Source organism: Anoplolepis gracilipes, chromosome 5, assembly GCF_047496725.1.
Source record: "Anoplolepis gracilipes chromosome 5, ASM4749672v1, whole genome shotgun sequence".
NCBI lineage: Eukaryota > Metazoa > Arthropoda > Insecta > Hymenoptera > Formicidae > Anoplolepis > Anoplolepis gracilipes.
Window position 1 is genome coordinate 13,227,237 of NC_132974.1, and position 14,874 is coordinate 13,242,110.

Here is a 14,874-nt window from a genome sequence, read left to right on the forward strand (position 1 = left end):
AAGCACACTGATGCAGCGATTATTGAAAAAATTACAGCCTATGGCCACCGTTTCCGTATGGAAAACCCAGTTTTTCATTTGTCCACTAAAAACTGTTATAACGTCGAATAAATTACAGTTAAGCTATCGTAATCGACGTTAGACATATTATAAAAGATGTAAATTGTTATATGACCTGTAATTTTTATTTACGTTTTCACTATTTTTTTATAAATATTATGGTCATCTTTCCGTCACTATGGCCATCTTTTCCGTATGGAAAACCCATACTCTAGTTTACCCTATGCTTTATCATTTAAAAAATATTTATGATTATAAAAATTTTATTTTTCATGACAGGACAGAGAGATGACAGCATTTGAAAAAAAGAAGACGAGTCTTTCCAATTATAAATTAATAAATCGTCAAATATATCTTGCATCTTACCCTCTTTAGGCTGAATATGACGGATATTTATATGTTTTATATATATATATGTATCAAATATACCATATACCTTACCTAAGAGCTTTGACAGAAAAAATACATAGGTATGCCGATAAGAAGGAAAAATAAATATGTATATATCGAGTCACAGATAACCCACGCAACCCTCAAACGTCGAGAAGCAAGGGGGCTTTAGTATTTCGTAATCTAAAAGGGAAACGGCGAGATATATTTCATCCACATGCTTTTCCCTTGACACTCAAGACGCGATGATGTTGTTTTCAAATATCTTCGCGCGTTATCGCAACATCGAAATTATCGAAATACCTTTAATTAACGAATATCTGTGTCTTGTTTCGAATAACTAGCGAGAGGAAATTCTCAAATCAGACGCACATTGAAGACGAAGAAACGCGAAGAAGCGGGGAGAACAAGAAATCGCGAATATCTCTCGCGACGCCGGTAAATTCCGGGATCTAAATTTAATGACGTACAACATACACATATACATGGTAAAAGAGAGAAAGACAGAGGCATAGGGAGAGTGGGAGGAATCGGAGCGCAAGCGGGAGATGTGAGTGCCGAGCCAGAATACGCGCTCTCTGTGTCTCATAATAAGTGTTCCACATGATGAGGCCGGAAAGGACCCTCGCTCTCTAGTGTCGCGACGCGACTGAGTGCCGGTATTTTTAATATCGTTTTCCTATGTTTAGACCGACGAATGGAACGTCAGTCGTCGTCGTCATAGTCGTAGTTACGCGACGACGGGACGGGAAACGTCAGGTGTCCGTTACCGGCGCGGCGACTCGCATGCCTACACCGAAAAAATTGTATATTCTCTATTTTAGAAGAATTCCTTCTAAAGCTTTCCTCCAATAAAATATTCGAAAAAATTCAGAATATTCCCCTCTAATGATCTTTTCTTAAGAATAGTATATGAAATAAAGAAAATATTCTTAAATTGTATCATACAAACCCTATTTGCGCTTACACCACTAGAGGGCATAACGGTATATTTTTCCCATGGATAGAAAAACCTCTCGCAAGATATAAGAACTCTAACGTTTACGAAACGTCATTGCGTGCATTACGCTGTTTAATCACGCAGCATCCATCCGAAAGTCCCCAGTTTAGACAATTCTAATGGCTACGAAAGCCTCAAGACTACTAGAAGTGTATATATATTCTTACATATTATAAGAATATCTAATACTTTTCTATTTTTTAGAGGATTTCTGTCTTTAGGTAAGAAAATCCTCTTGGCGCTTAAGTAATAAGTGGTATATTCTTAAAATGAGAAGTGTGTGTGTATTTTTTCTCCCTTTTATTATTTCCCTTTCATTATTCCTTTGTTACTATTCTCTTTTGTTATTTTTATACGATTAAGGACTAAAAGCCCGTTTTCGAATGGTTTTGCCTAGAAACTTTCCACTGTACAAACGGTCAAGACATTTCTCTGTGGGTCAACGACTCGAACAATTTTACCTCTCACCTTTAAGGCTCCTGAGTAGTCACCGCGGCCATATTGAAATCGTGACGTCATAAGCGAGAAATAGCGAGAAATGACACCCTAATTTATGTTGCGACTGACATGTAAATAAAAACATATTTCAACGAAATAATACTACCAATCTCTTCGGAACACTTGTAAAAATGGACAGCTGGTAATCCTTTCTTCTGACAATTGATAAATAACTGTAAATTGAGTCCGAAATGAACCCTTGAAATGCGGAAAAACACGCGATTTGACAGCTGTCGAAAGGAGAGGAAAATGTTACTTTACATAGTTTATTCCTTATACAGCTTGGCAGCCGTCCATTTTCACAAGTTTCATAAATACGTTGCACATCACAACACTAGCAAAAAGCAAATAATTACGACGTAGGTCGCAACATAAATTGCGCTGTCATTTCTCGCTTCTGACATATTTCCCAAAAGAGAGAAAGAGACAGAACTATATGTCGCCACCGTCGACATCGAAGTTCCGCGGCGAGTACTCAGGAGCCTTAAAGCTCAATTTTTGGAAGTACTGTCGCGTACTGACGCTTACTAAATGAATCCGCGTGAAGTCACTAATTGTAAGAGATGATCCATCGAGTAATCGCAGATAGACATCTGCATGATACCGTTAAAAGCGTAAAATTTTTGAACATTTAAAATTAAATGATAAGTAATATCCTTTTTTTATTTATTTTATAGTAAAAGTTCTATAATAAATCAGAATCACAAATACGTCAATTGGTTTTTCTCTCCTCCGTATTCTTCAATTTATTTGATGACATTCCCATTAAAGCTAATATGCAAAAAATACTTCACTACAGTCACCTATGTCCTATAACTTTACATTATAGCATTAATAATATTCTACATTTTATTTCTATTATAATGTCTTAAATAATCATATAAGTATATATTTTTTTATTTAAAGACATTTAATCAATTAAATGTTTTTAATTTAATTTTTTATATTGATTATATAAATGACTAAATGTCTTTAAATAATTAAAAAGAATTAATCGTAAAAATCTGCCATTATTTTATATCAAGAGAGAGAATTTATATTATATAGTATATTTTATATCATTGTATATATTTTTAATTATTTAAAGACATGTAATCATTTATATAATTATTACAAAAAATTGAACACATTTAATTGATTAAATGTCTTTAAATAATTTAAAAAATTAATCTAAAAAACTACTATTAAAATTAATTACGAATTTTAGGTATATCAAGAAAGAAGAAAAAGCTTCTATTCAATCATGATCGAATCAAGATGCTAATAAATCAATTACAAAAGTTATCGGAGCATTTAGCATTGAACAACGAGCGTGCAATTCGCATCGCATATTAAAATAGATTAACTCACTTATCGATTCGAACCGATTAGACACAACGAGAACACAAGTGCGAGTATAAATCTCGTTAATCGACCGGCTATGCGGAAGGAAAATCTATCTTAACAAATTCTAGACCGGTTATGCGTGCCAAGACTTGCAACTCTGTATGCTACATATAATCCAACATATGTGTATATAAATCGCGCGTCCTGGAATCTCTCGTCATTGAAAAGAATTGAAAGTACGATTTAAAAAAAGTGATACTCCGATAACATTTTTCGGTAATTAGTCTTACTCTCTTCTTCGCTCAAAGTTTAAAAAATATATTGTTTCTATAATATAATATCGGTTTAAATCCATCATTTTATATAGAATGAGTCAAAGAAACACACTTGACGATTTTTCAAAATAAATTAAAAAAATAAAATATATCATTGGATAACAACATGGAATGCCATTTGAGTATATTACTTGATCTTCATTCATGTTTTTAAAAATTTTTTTAATGAATAAGATCAAATAATATATACTCGGCATATAAATATATAAAGGATATAATATAAATGGCCATTTTATATCCTGTTATGTGAGTTAACACTTTCAAATGAGGTGCGTGAATAAACTTAGATAAGAGTGAATTTTTTATGAAACGAATAAACTGTTGTAGTTACATTATTGACAGTAGTGGATTACATAAAATACCAGCCAAGGTAGAAGCAATTAAAAAAATGCGAAGACTAGGAAATGTAACTGAAGTGCGTAGTTTTCTCGGTATGATAAATTATTACGGTAAATTTATTAAAAACTTAAGTACTACATTACATCCTTTAATAATAATTTACTACGTAAAAACGTAAAGTTTCATTGGACAAAAGAATGTAATAAAAGTTTTATTGCAGCAACAAAAGCGTTCACGAACCCAAATTTTCTAGGACATTTTTTAATATTTGGGGAAAAGATGTTATACATAACACACTCAAAAAAATATTTTTTAATATTTGGGGAAAAGACGTTATACATAACACACTCAAAAAAATATTTTGCTACTGTAGATAGATTTCTAGATGTTTCAATTAAAATTTATCGCTACTTTTTCTATCTGTCAGAATATTGTTTGTCACGTACAGAATTGATAGCAGCAAGATTCTAGCAATACCTCTAGAAAATTTAGATTCCATTGCCAAATATTAATCACAAATATAATTGTCCTTGACGATAGGCTTTAAAGATAGGTATCGCAGAAAAATTTTCTATCTAAATTACACTAATAATACAGATATAAATTCTGTCTCTGTCATTTAAATTGATTAAGTGCAAAATATATGCAGTATCACAATATTTGCTAATAAGTTATCTGTTTCAGTTAATTTTTTACACCTAGAAAATTTTTGTTGAAGTTGCAAAATCATTTTTTTAAATTACATATTTGTGATAAGCAATATGATTCCCAAAGCAATTTCATAATTAAAAATCTATCTATATTTAGATAAATACGATAAAAAAGAAACAGCTAACTGGTCTCTGACGATATTATCTACAAGTAGCGAGGAGAGATCAGTGGGGCGATACACCAGGGAATAACGAGTCGAGCTACCGCGATCCCTGACGATTAATCGGATAAATATCTAGCGCGATTCACAGTTGTCGCGTAGACGTTACTGCGCTCGTTTTATCAGCGCGTTAACGTCGAGTTGCGCGATCGTATTCGGGCATCTCTTCCAGATAAGCGACGAGTGAAGTAACCGGTGTAAAACCGACTCCACAAACACGTCCCTCGGTCAAAAAGTTCACACCTGAATGTGAAAGATCAATCAAGTGTCGCTTAAAGAAAGAATCGCTTTTTCATTTTTTTTTTTTTTTTCTTTCCAACCGTCATCAGATAATAAAACTATATCATCAATAATAAAAAAACGTTTGACAGTTGGATTAATAAATAATATTTTAAATTATACCATCGCGCTGATAACATCGTTTAACAACGACTATTTTCGTGTATGCGATCCTGGAAGACCAAAACAGCATCTATGAATTTAAAGGAAGGAATGCCCACCTAATCGTGCCATCAAAAAACGCCTCCCGTTGTTAAGAGGTCAAAGGGAACAACCGGGTATAAATAGAGGAAATGCAAGATTTCAGAGGTCAGCGGGATACGATAGCTACCTCGAATCATTAACGATCCGCCTGTTTAATATATCCGTTATGGTGTACAAACACAGGAAGACGAAAAGGTGAAATGACGCGAGAGAGAAGAAGATAAAAGGACGATTCGTTTCATCCCGGTTTTGTATTCGCGCCCATATATCATTTCTCGCACATATCTACACAGAAAAAAAGAATATTCTTATTTTGACAATATCTTTACTTTCAAAATGTAAATCTTGAAATGAGATTATATTGCGTTAAACAAAGAAAATTTGCTTGGATCAAGACATTTTATATAGTTCAACCAAGAAAAATATATTCTTGTTAGAATAATTTTCTTGAATGAAGAAGATAGAAAATATTGGATGGAAAATAACACATGTTCAAAGATTATAATTTTCTTAGAATTGAAATAATTATTTTATTCTTGAAATGACAATCGTAGTATTGAAATAAAATTATAATATTGTTAAAATTTAAGATTTTTAAATTCTTCCAACAAGATTATAGATTGTTGCGTATATATGAAACAAATGAACGCGTTCATATGAGTATATAAGTTTTGATATAACACTTATTTTTTTTTTGTGTGCCACACTTTGTTGTGTAAACTATCGAATTTTATGTATATTACGGCAAGAATGTTTTGTCGTTAAGGCAGTCTGAGAGGAACTCGCGGGCTAAGGTGACGGTTTTGTTGTGCACAACACGAAGCTGTTATCGTACATCAAATTTTTTTGACAAAGTCTCGCGAAGTATGTAAATACATATCTCCGAGTAAGTATATATGTATACACAAAATATATTTAAATAAATTAATATATTAACTCTGTGTGTGTGTAATTATTTTTTTTTAAATAAATGAAACGTATATCATTTCATATTGAAAGAAAACAGCGTCTCAATTAGCTATTCATCTGAAAGATTGAAGAAAGTGCTTGATTAAAATTTTTTTCAATATTTTCGAAATATACCTTCGAGTACCTACGTAACATGAAACCAGCGTTTCGTTTCTCTCGAAAGTAGTCGTTTTGACATTTTAAATATTTAGATGCCGTTTTCTACTTCTAAAACTATAAATTGTACATTTTAATATCAATTATTTTACGATTTAATCAAAATGATATGCTAGCTATGATGTGCTGTCCATCGACTTATCCTCAATTCATATATCATTATGCATTTCCGTACGTAAACGAAGTTGACATTTAATGACCCGATGACAATAGTTGTCACGGTGTTCCGTCGCTGTTCATTGAGAAACTGCTCATTAACGGTCAATGTGTGCCTGTGTGTGACATGATGACAATAAGAGGCCTAATGTATTAATATATAACGGAACTGACGCAAAGCGGACCTAAATATTTCAACAATTTCGGTCACTTCACAGTTTACTTAATTAAATATCATTTATTCTATCAACTGCACGGTAAAAATATTATATATTAAAAATTACAATATATTTTTTTGTAATTCTGGAAAATACTAACATCTAATAATAAAAGAAATTATGCGTGCGATATTTTCATTCAATATTATATATATAATAGTTTATTCAATTTTATATATATATATATATATATATATATATATATATATATATATATATATATAATATTTTATAAAAGAGTATTGTAATTATTTTCAAATATTTGGATGCACAAACAAATGCATAATTTACAATTTTTATAGTAATAAATGTTTTAATGTATTATATTTCATTATATTTCAGCTTTACAATAAATGTAAAGAAGACTATATTTTTTCATACAATTTGTAAAATTTCTTTGTGATTGCGATGTGCGTAGTGCCACATTTGCAATCGGTCATTATTAAAAGAAATAATAAAATATTCGTTGTGCTTTTAACTTTTTAATGAGTCTAAAAATAGTCATAATTATAAACTCACATGTTCCTTCTCATGGAAATGTTCAATAATACAGATAAAAATTGTATACCTATTATACAATTAGTAGTATATTTTTTAAATATCTACGTTTAAATCAATTATACATTTAGAGTATATATATGTATTTTTTTCCCGCCATCGCTTCTTGATCGTAATTGGTGCGAGGATGAAGTTTATAAGCTCTCGCCTCTGTGCTTTGCGACCATTTATCATGCCGCTGTTCACGCGCAGACTCCTCGAGGACATGAGATACGGAACGAAGTGGCGGCCGAGAAGTGCGGCCTCATCGTAAAACGTTACGTAACACCGATAGCGCCACTCGCGTCCCGCGCTCTTGTGACAGTCGGACTAGCCGCGCGTCTTATCACGTCGTCGCGTCGCGTCGCGTCGGAGGATACATACATCGTCGCTCAAGGTCCGCAACGATCGGGGATAAACGCGACGACGGAGATCCATGGGAAATTATTCGGCGAGATATCGGGCAAGTGAAAATTGTATAAATAACGAAATCGTGAGGGGCGAACGAGAGACGTCGAAGTCGCGCGAGCGAACAAGACGCGAAACCAGTTAAAGTCGGTTTCCTCTTTTTCTTTTGCTTTTTTTTTTCCCCCCCGATAACAATTATTATTGCGCTCGCGTTACGCAATTCTTCCGCCGCCTTCCTCTCTCGACAGTAGCACTCGTGCTACTGGCCAATGACCAGGGCTAGATAACGCGCATACGTGCGACCCACTTACGGACTTGCTAATCTTGGACTATAACTCGGACTAAATTCCTCCGAGTTACTACTACGTCCTTCTCCTTTTGCTCCTTCTTTTCCTCTATTTTCTTCCTTTCCTCCTTTTACGATTATTTTATACCACGAAAATCTTATCGCGCGCGTTTATTTTTCTCACTTGGATTTTATCGTAAGATAATTGAAGAAATGCCTTAAAAATCTCAACAAGAAAGAAAGAAAGAGATGACATCTCTTGAAAAGATAAAAACAATTTGTGAATACTTTCTTCGTTAAACGCATTATTTTAATTGTAATATTTCAGATAAATTTATGAAATATTTCGAAAAATAAAAGGCAGTACTCTGATATTCGAAAATGTCATATTAATATATTTTAATAAGCAAGATGTTTTGTAAAAATTACACTACACGACTAGTTGAACATTTTTTTAGAAAATTTAATGATTGTTTTAAAACAAAGTTAATGAATAAAAATGAGAAAAAAAATTAATCACATAATTTAAGGAATGGAAAGAAAGATATGACATCTCTCGAAAAGATAAAAACAATATGTAAATACTTTCATCGTTAAACGCGTTATTTTAATTGTAATATTTCAGATAAATTTATGAAATATTTCGAAAAATAAAAGGCAGTACTCTGATATTCGAAAATGTCATATTAATATATTTTAATAAGCAAGATGTTTTGTAAAAATTACACTACACGACTAGTTGAACATTTTTTTAGAAAATTTAATGATTGTTTTAAAACAAAGTTAATGAATAAAAATGAGAGAAAAATAAATTACATAATTTAAGGAATAGTCGAAAATAATATTTATTGTTTGTAATATTCCAAATTGATAAAACATTTCGAAAAGTAAGACAGTACTTTGACATTCGAAAATGTCATAAATGTCAAAAATAAATCACATAACTTAAAGAATAGTCAAAGATAATATATTAGTCTGTTTTTTTCTTCTGTTTTCTCTCTTTCTTTCTTTTCTCCGTGCAAGATTTGAACATACATACTTATTTCATTTTAAATACAAAAAAATATAGAGACACGCGGCTAAAACTATCTATCGCGTCATGATATAGAGATAGTTAAACTTGTAATTTCTGGGAGATACTCTTCCGGCTCTGCGTGTCTACGTAATGGAAGCTAAATAAACCCAATAGAGATGGAGAGACGCTTGGCTTTCGACATGAATAGAATCAGATATAAAGGCAAACATGAAACGAATACGTAAGCAAAACCGACCCAATTGCATTATGATGGTAATTTATCGCGGTGGTGTTCATCGTTATCTATATCTTCTCTAGGAAGACAAAGATTGTTTTTTTTTTTTTTGCGATAACATTAAAATGAATAATTTTTTATGATTAAACGCAAACGAAAATGCCACGTGCATTCTACAGATTTTTATATCCGAAAAAAATTATTTAAAGGGAGGTCCTTCCTTCTAGTTCTTTTCAGGACAAATAAAAGGTTATCCTTTAAATAATTTTTTTTTTTTTTCACAAGAAATATGGAAAAAGCTCTTTCTTCGAAAATCCTTTGTATTTGTGAATTTATGTCTGTGAAAGTTGCAATTTCCAGATTTTTCATGACAAGTACATATAAGTGTGAGATAACAATGAAGGAATAAAATCGGGGAAAATATTATTAAGCTTTTGTTACTTTTAAAACAAACTTTTAATACAAATGCAAGCAAATTGATGACAATAATTAACAAATAAAAAAAGAAAAAAAAAAAGAGAGAGAGAGAGAGAGAGAGAGACAGTCGCTCAAGTCTCAAAAATAAAATAAAATATTATAAATATTATAAATATTATAAAAGTTTCGAAAAACAAAAATTTTATTAAAATAAATCATCAAATTAATAAAAAAATATCTGTCAAACTTTAATAAAAACAAGAAACGAAAAAAATACTTTTAAATGTTTTTTCGTACGTGTTAAAGGCAGGTAATGTTTCTCTTTCAGTGAAAGCGTCTATCTTGACAAAGAAAAGCAAATCCTTCTCCGGTTCTGCAGTTAACAAATATTCGAGTTTAGGCGATTACCTGAACGTTTAAATTCTTTTTGCACTTCTAGTGCACATCTGCACATATATCTGTATTCCAAATCTTTTAAAAAAATTTGCTCATTACATAAAAAAACTCTAAAATATCTTTAGTCATATTCTAAAATTAAATTCGCGATATATTTATGCAAATTCTTAAATCTAAAATTAAATTCGCGATATATTTATGCAAATTCTTAAATCTAAAATTAAATTCGCGATATATTTATGCAAATTCTTAAATCTAAAAAAGACGAAATCTATTTATTGTATTCTTCTTTGAGGAAACGGACTGTCAATGAAATAAGAGATTTTGTACTTTTGCAAAAAAATTGCAGCAATTCTTATATAAAAATTATAACATTTTCAGAGTGCAAAAACGACATTCTACGAATGTGCGATATCTTTTGCTATCGATAGCGGAATGCGCGCGCTACGAAAAAAAAAGAAAAAAAAACGAAATAGCCTCGTTTACAAAAATATGACGACGCTTTCTTTGCCACATAGCCCGAATAAAAAAAAAAGATTACGCACGAAAAGAAACGACAGACACACATGCACGCGAGTTATATTGGCTAGGACAAGTCGATCGCGCTTTTTTGACGACGTTTACAAACACGTGCTTTCCGGGACAGCTCGTTAAAGTCGTAGCTGTGAAATGATCCGCGACGACAACGATTCGATGGAGGGAAAGTGTCACTCTTCCGGAAAAGGCAAAGGAAAAAACGATCCTCGACAGAGATACGTGTCAGGTCGAAGGGCAGGCAAAACGCGCGCGAGGAATATTTGCCTCGAGTCGGTGCACTGACAAAAGACCGAAATCTGACAGTTGGGACTACAATGTGTGCCGGATTCCTTGCCGCGAGTCAAGTAAGCCCCGTAGACAGCCGGGTCGGGCTCGTGCAGGGAACTCGCGCGGCGCGCCTCTCAAGCACCACGTGCCTACGCGCCATGGCATTGGCTCGCGGTGGCGTCTCACACACCGAAACGCAACATGCCGCACGATGGCCAGTGTGCGTGCTCGTAGAGAGAGATACATGTACACTATATTATAATATATTAAAGAAACATCTCTTTAGACAGACTTACCAAAACGATCCATTATGCGTTCAAGCGTGCCAGGCAAATCGGAACCCAAAATTGTGCGGTCGGCCGTTGTTTACGATCGTTGGACAGAAAGACGGAGAGAGAGGGGGAGAGAGAAAGAGAGACAGAGGGAGAGCTGTCAAAGAGAATTTTTATCGGTCAAAAGTCAACGAATGTCGGAGCGTACGTTGCCGAGGCCGTTCGCCGCCGCCGCTACATCGTCGTCGTTCTCATCGTCGACGCTGTCATTCTATCGTCTCGCGAGACGCTGGTCCAGACGCTCCGAGGAAAACACGCTCGAGGAGAACACGTGTTTATCGTACGAATTCTCTCGCGTCAATCAAAGATTCTCGATACCATGCCATGCCATGCCACGAGCCACGAGCCACGAGCCACGAGCCACGACGCGTCGTGGATCCATGCGGCGTGGTTGGCTCTGCGCGCGCTCTTCTCCCGCGCGCGTCTTTTCGCGCGGACGCGACGACGACGCGGTGGCGGCGGCACGCGCTCGCAATAAAGAAATACACGCGACGACACTCACCGGCGTATGTAATTAAGTGTTCCGGTCCGTCCCACGCTTTCTGATCTTGCACCGATGCGCCGCTGTCGTGTTCGTCTCTCGTCTCGCGCGCGTCCCTTCTCGCCGCTGCCGCCTCTGACGGCTCTGACAGATAAACAGCGCGAACGCCGTGAATGTTCTTGACGTTCAGTGCTGAATTGACAGTTGCACGATATGTCTAAAGACAGGTGCGCTTCCATTCGGCGTGGCGGGAAGCTAACGTCAAGCGACTCACGCCATCCGTAGCGCCATCCATCGGCGAGGAAAGAGTAACGATTTGTCAGTCTATTCGGCACGTGTCGGTAAAGCATCGTATTTGACAGTTAAAAATATAACCTATCAAATTATAATCTGCCTTGTTGGACGTGTGAGATAGAAATATAATTTTCGATTGTAAGCACGTATCGAGGTGCATATAAATTTATTTCTATTTTATTTTTATAGATAACATCATGAGGAAAAATATGAATACCCGAATCAACGGGACAAATGTTATTTTGGTACCGTATCGAGAGAAGCATGTCGTAAAGTTTGTATCGTCATATTATGCTACTCTTTTTTTCTTTATATATTCTATACGTAACAATTAATGACTCGTGCGAAATTATATTATATTTAGATATCACGAATGGATGAAAAATCCAACGCTGCAATATTTGACAGGTTCCGAACCGTTGACATTGGAAGAAGAGTTTGAGATGCAAAAGCGGTGGCTCGAGGACGAAGATAGTAATTATTCATTAGTTTGGCACCAACTTTGTCCGATATTGTACCGAGTAATTTTAGCTTCAAATTGTTGCAGAATGTACTTTCATTGTCCTGGACAAATGTGTCTTTCTGTCTACTGAAAGTGAAACAGGTGTGCATATAAGGTTGCGCCAAGGCTACACTATATAGTTTTTCCATCGAATAATCTGTTTCAGATGCCATGATAGGAGACACGAATTTATTCTTTAACGATTCGCAAGAACCAAACATTGCTGAAATAGAGATTATGATAGCCGACGAGGCATGTCGAGGCAAAAGGAGAGGCTGGGAATCTGTTATTCTTATGATGCGTTATGGTAATTTGTATTTAATAGTAACAACTAATTTCAATATTTTTTTCTTAATGCTAATTTACATTTGTTTTGCAACAGGCTTCGAAACGTTGAAGATTAATAAATTTCTTGCCAAAATCAAATTAGACAATGTAATGAGCATAAATATGTTTGAAAAGCTTGGTTTTCAAGAAGTAAGTTGAATGGTTTGACCTCTAATCATATTTTTACACTAAATATTTCATTACTACATAAATAAAAATTATAATTTAGATAGAAAGAAGCGAAGTTTTTCAAGAAGTTACTCTGCAAAAGAAACCATCTTCTGACTGGATGAGCTGGTTACATTCTGAATTAAAATCTATTACACCCAAATTACGTTGACCTACTGTTCAAATCGTTATTACTGTTATTCAATCTAATAAATTATTAATTTATATACATTTGCAATTATGTATACAACTTTATATAAATAAAAGATTTTCATAATATAAAATCTAAAACTCCTCAATGTACGTCGCTTCTTCTCATTATAATATGTAATAGTGATTTGGTAGAAACACCGAGATGTTGATGCAACACAATTGACGTAGTTGAATCCGTAATTGAGCACGATTGAATCTAAATGGTTGTGAGCAGCTTCTACATGCCAGTGTCAGCGTCGCCCTTCAAAGCGGCACTATCCATTCAAGCGTCTTTATCAGTTACGGCAATAGTAATATTTATCTTACCTGATAACACCACGAAACGTGAAACAAACGATAAGACTTGTGATTAGCCAAGTAAAAGGAAATATGTCGGTGAAGAAAGTTCTTCGAATGATAAATAATATTATACAAAAGAGACCGTTATTGTATAACTCGGTGGTATACGGTTCCTTCTTCACGAGCGCGGAGGTCATTCGACAGAGTTTCAGTAATGTATCCAAGGTGAAATATATGTTTGGATTTTTTGTCTCCAGATAATACATGAATAGAAATTTTGCAATATTGTTCACGCTAATGAGTGGATCATAATCGTGTACAGCCGATCGCTGAAGAGTCTAAAAATTCCGTCGATACCAAGGGCCCGACATTAATACAGATTCAAAGACTTTGTGAAACATTGAATCTCGTAGATGAAGACACTTCGATGCAATCGACGAATTATAATTGGCCCCAGTTGAAGAGATACGCAATTTATGGTTGCTTCCTGGCCGGACCGATATTATATAGATGGTATTCTCGTCTCTGAATTGATGTAAAATGTTCCTTTGACTTCTTAATAAATTTATAAATTAATACCGATTATAATGGCAGGTACAAATGGCTCGACGCATTTTACAGCGGGACATCCGTAAGGATTGTGCTAACAAAACTCGTTGCGGACCAATTTCTCTTCACACCACCGTTACTTGTGTTATTCTTTATTAGTTTGTATCTCCTTGTGTATTTTGCGTAAAATGCAATTTATCTTTTTTTTTTTTTTTTTATATATAAATTATAATTGACTCTATAAATCTTGCAGGTATGAGTTTGATGGAAGCCAAGTCGGATGTTCTTCGAGAATGCAAAATCAAGTTTCTGCACACTTTTCAGGTTCGTTTCGAGACACGAAAGTCGAAGCGCATAAATTACATATATTTTTGTTTTCCAGACTTCGTGCGGATATTGGTTACCGGTGCAACTTGTGAACTTTATGCTAGTTCCGCCGTTTTTACGAGTGACGTACGTCAGTATCGCTTCCTTCTGCTGGATCAATATCCTTTGTTATTTAAAGAACGTACCTGTCACTGAATACGAGCAAAGAAAATAAAATACTCAAATCCGCGTTATGCATATATTGACGTTATTTATATGGGCATTATGTGAAGAAGTAATTAAAATTTAATGAGATTGAAAGTTTATTCATTTCTTTTGGCTTGATATTATTTGCTGTCAGTGAAACCCCATTTCCAAGAGAAATCTCAAAATAATATTTAATGCGTAATTAGCATATGTAGACAATTTATTGTTTGGCATTCATTTCCGAAGATAGTTTTATTTACAGGAACACAGTTTGTTGCATTAGGATTGAGTTAGTTCCCTTAAAAAAAAAAAAAAAA

General features: G+C 34.2%; 3 protein-coding genes across 6 annotated transcripts in view; 2 read left to right on the top strand and 1 right to left on the bottom strand.

Moving 5' to 3' along the window:
• LOC140666380 (uncharacterized) overlaps positions 1-11,870 on the bottom strand; it is a 50,917-nt gene extending 39,047 nt beyond the window's left edge. The window contains exons 1-2 of the mRNA XM_072893509.1: positions 11,734-11,870; positions 11,196-11,328 (exon numbers count right to left, since the gene is read on the bottom strand). Of these exons, the coding sequence (XP_072749610.1) occupies positions 11,196-11,208 (13 nt within the window). The 5' untranslated portion in view covers positions 11,209-11,328; positions 11,734-11,870. The remainder of the gene's footprint in view (positions 1-11,195; positions 11,329-11,733) is intronic.
• Positions 7,694-13,222, top strand: LOC140666383 (alpha/beta-tubulin-N-acetyltransferase 9-like). Of its 4 annotated transcripts, none has more exons than XM_072893516.1 (7): positions 7,694-7,801; positions 12,196-12,280; positions 12,371-12,480; positions 12,554-12,610; positions 12,675-12,815; positions 12,891-12,985; positions 13,065-13,222. In XM_072893516.1, the coding sequence occupies exons 2-7, from the start codon at positions 12,204-12,206 to the stop codon at positions 13,173-13,175; spliced, it is 591 nt and encodes a 196-aa protein (XP_072749617.1). In that variant the 5' UTR covers positions 7,694-7,801; positions 12,196-12,203; the 3' UTR covers positions 13,176-13,222. The 4 variants fall into 4 exon arrangements, with proteins under 4 accessions (XP_072749617.1, XP_072749618.1, XP_072749619.1 ...); XM_072893517.1 differs by lacking the exon at positions 7,694-7,801 and adding an exon at positions 11,914-12,053; XM_072893518.1 differs by lacking the exon at positions 7,694-7,801 and adding an exon at positions 11,917-12,043.
• A 138-nt stretch (positions 13,223-13,360) lies between these two features.
• On the top strand, positions 13,361-14,787 carry LOC140666382 (mpv17-like protein). The gene is made up of 5 exons (XM_072893514.1): positions 13,361-13,720; positions 13,818-14,008; positions 14,090-14,202; positions 14,298-14,368; positions 14,427-14,787. Exons 1-5 carry the CDS (start codon positions 13,586-13,588, stop codon positions 14,583-14,585), a joined length of 669 nt encoding a protein of 222 aa, XP_072749615.1. The 5' UTR covers positions 13,361-13,585; the 3' UTR covers positions 14,586-14,787.
• Positions 14,788-14,874: the final 87 nt, after the last annotated feature.

Bases quoted from the DNA above. Each gene is read 5' to 3' on its own strand.
- LOC140666382 (XM_072893514.1), top strand. From the start codon at position 13,586: ATGTCGGTGAAGAAAGTTCTTCGAATGATAAATAATATTATACAAAAG. The intron at 13,721-13,817 runs GTGAAATATATG...AATCGTGTACAG, and splicing joins GTTTCAGTAATGTATCCAAG to CCGATCGCTGAAGAGTCTAA. The intron at 14,203-14,297 runs GTTTGTATCTCC...TAAATCTTGCAG, and splicing joins ACTTGTGTTATTCTTTATTA to GTATGAGTTTGATGGAAGCC.
- LOC140666383 (XM_072893516.1), top strand. From the start codon at position 12,204: ATGAGGAAAAATATGAATACCCGAATCAACGGGACAAATGTTATTTTG. The intron at 12,481-12,553 runs GTAATTATTCAT...AAATTGTTGCAG, and splicing joins GTGGCTCGAGGACGAAGATA to AATGTACTTTCATTGTCCTG. The intron at 12,816-12,890 runs GTAATTTGTATT...GTTTTGCAACAG, and splicing joins TATTCTTATGATGCGTTATG to GCTTCGAAACGTTGAAGATT.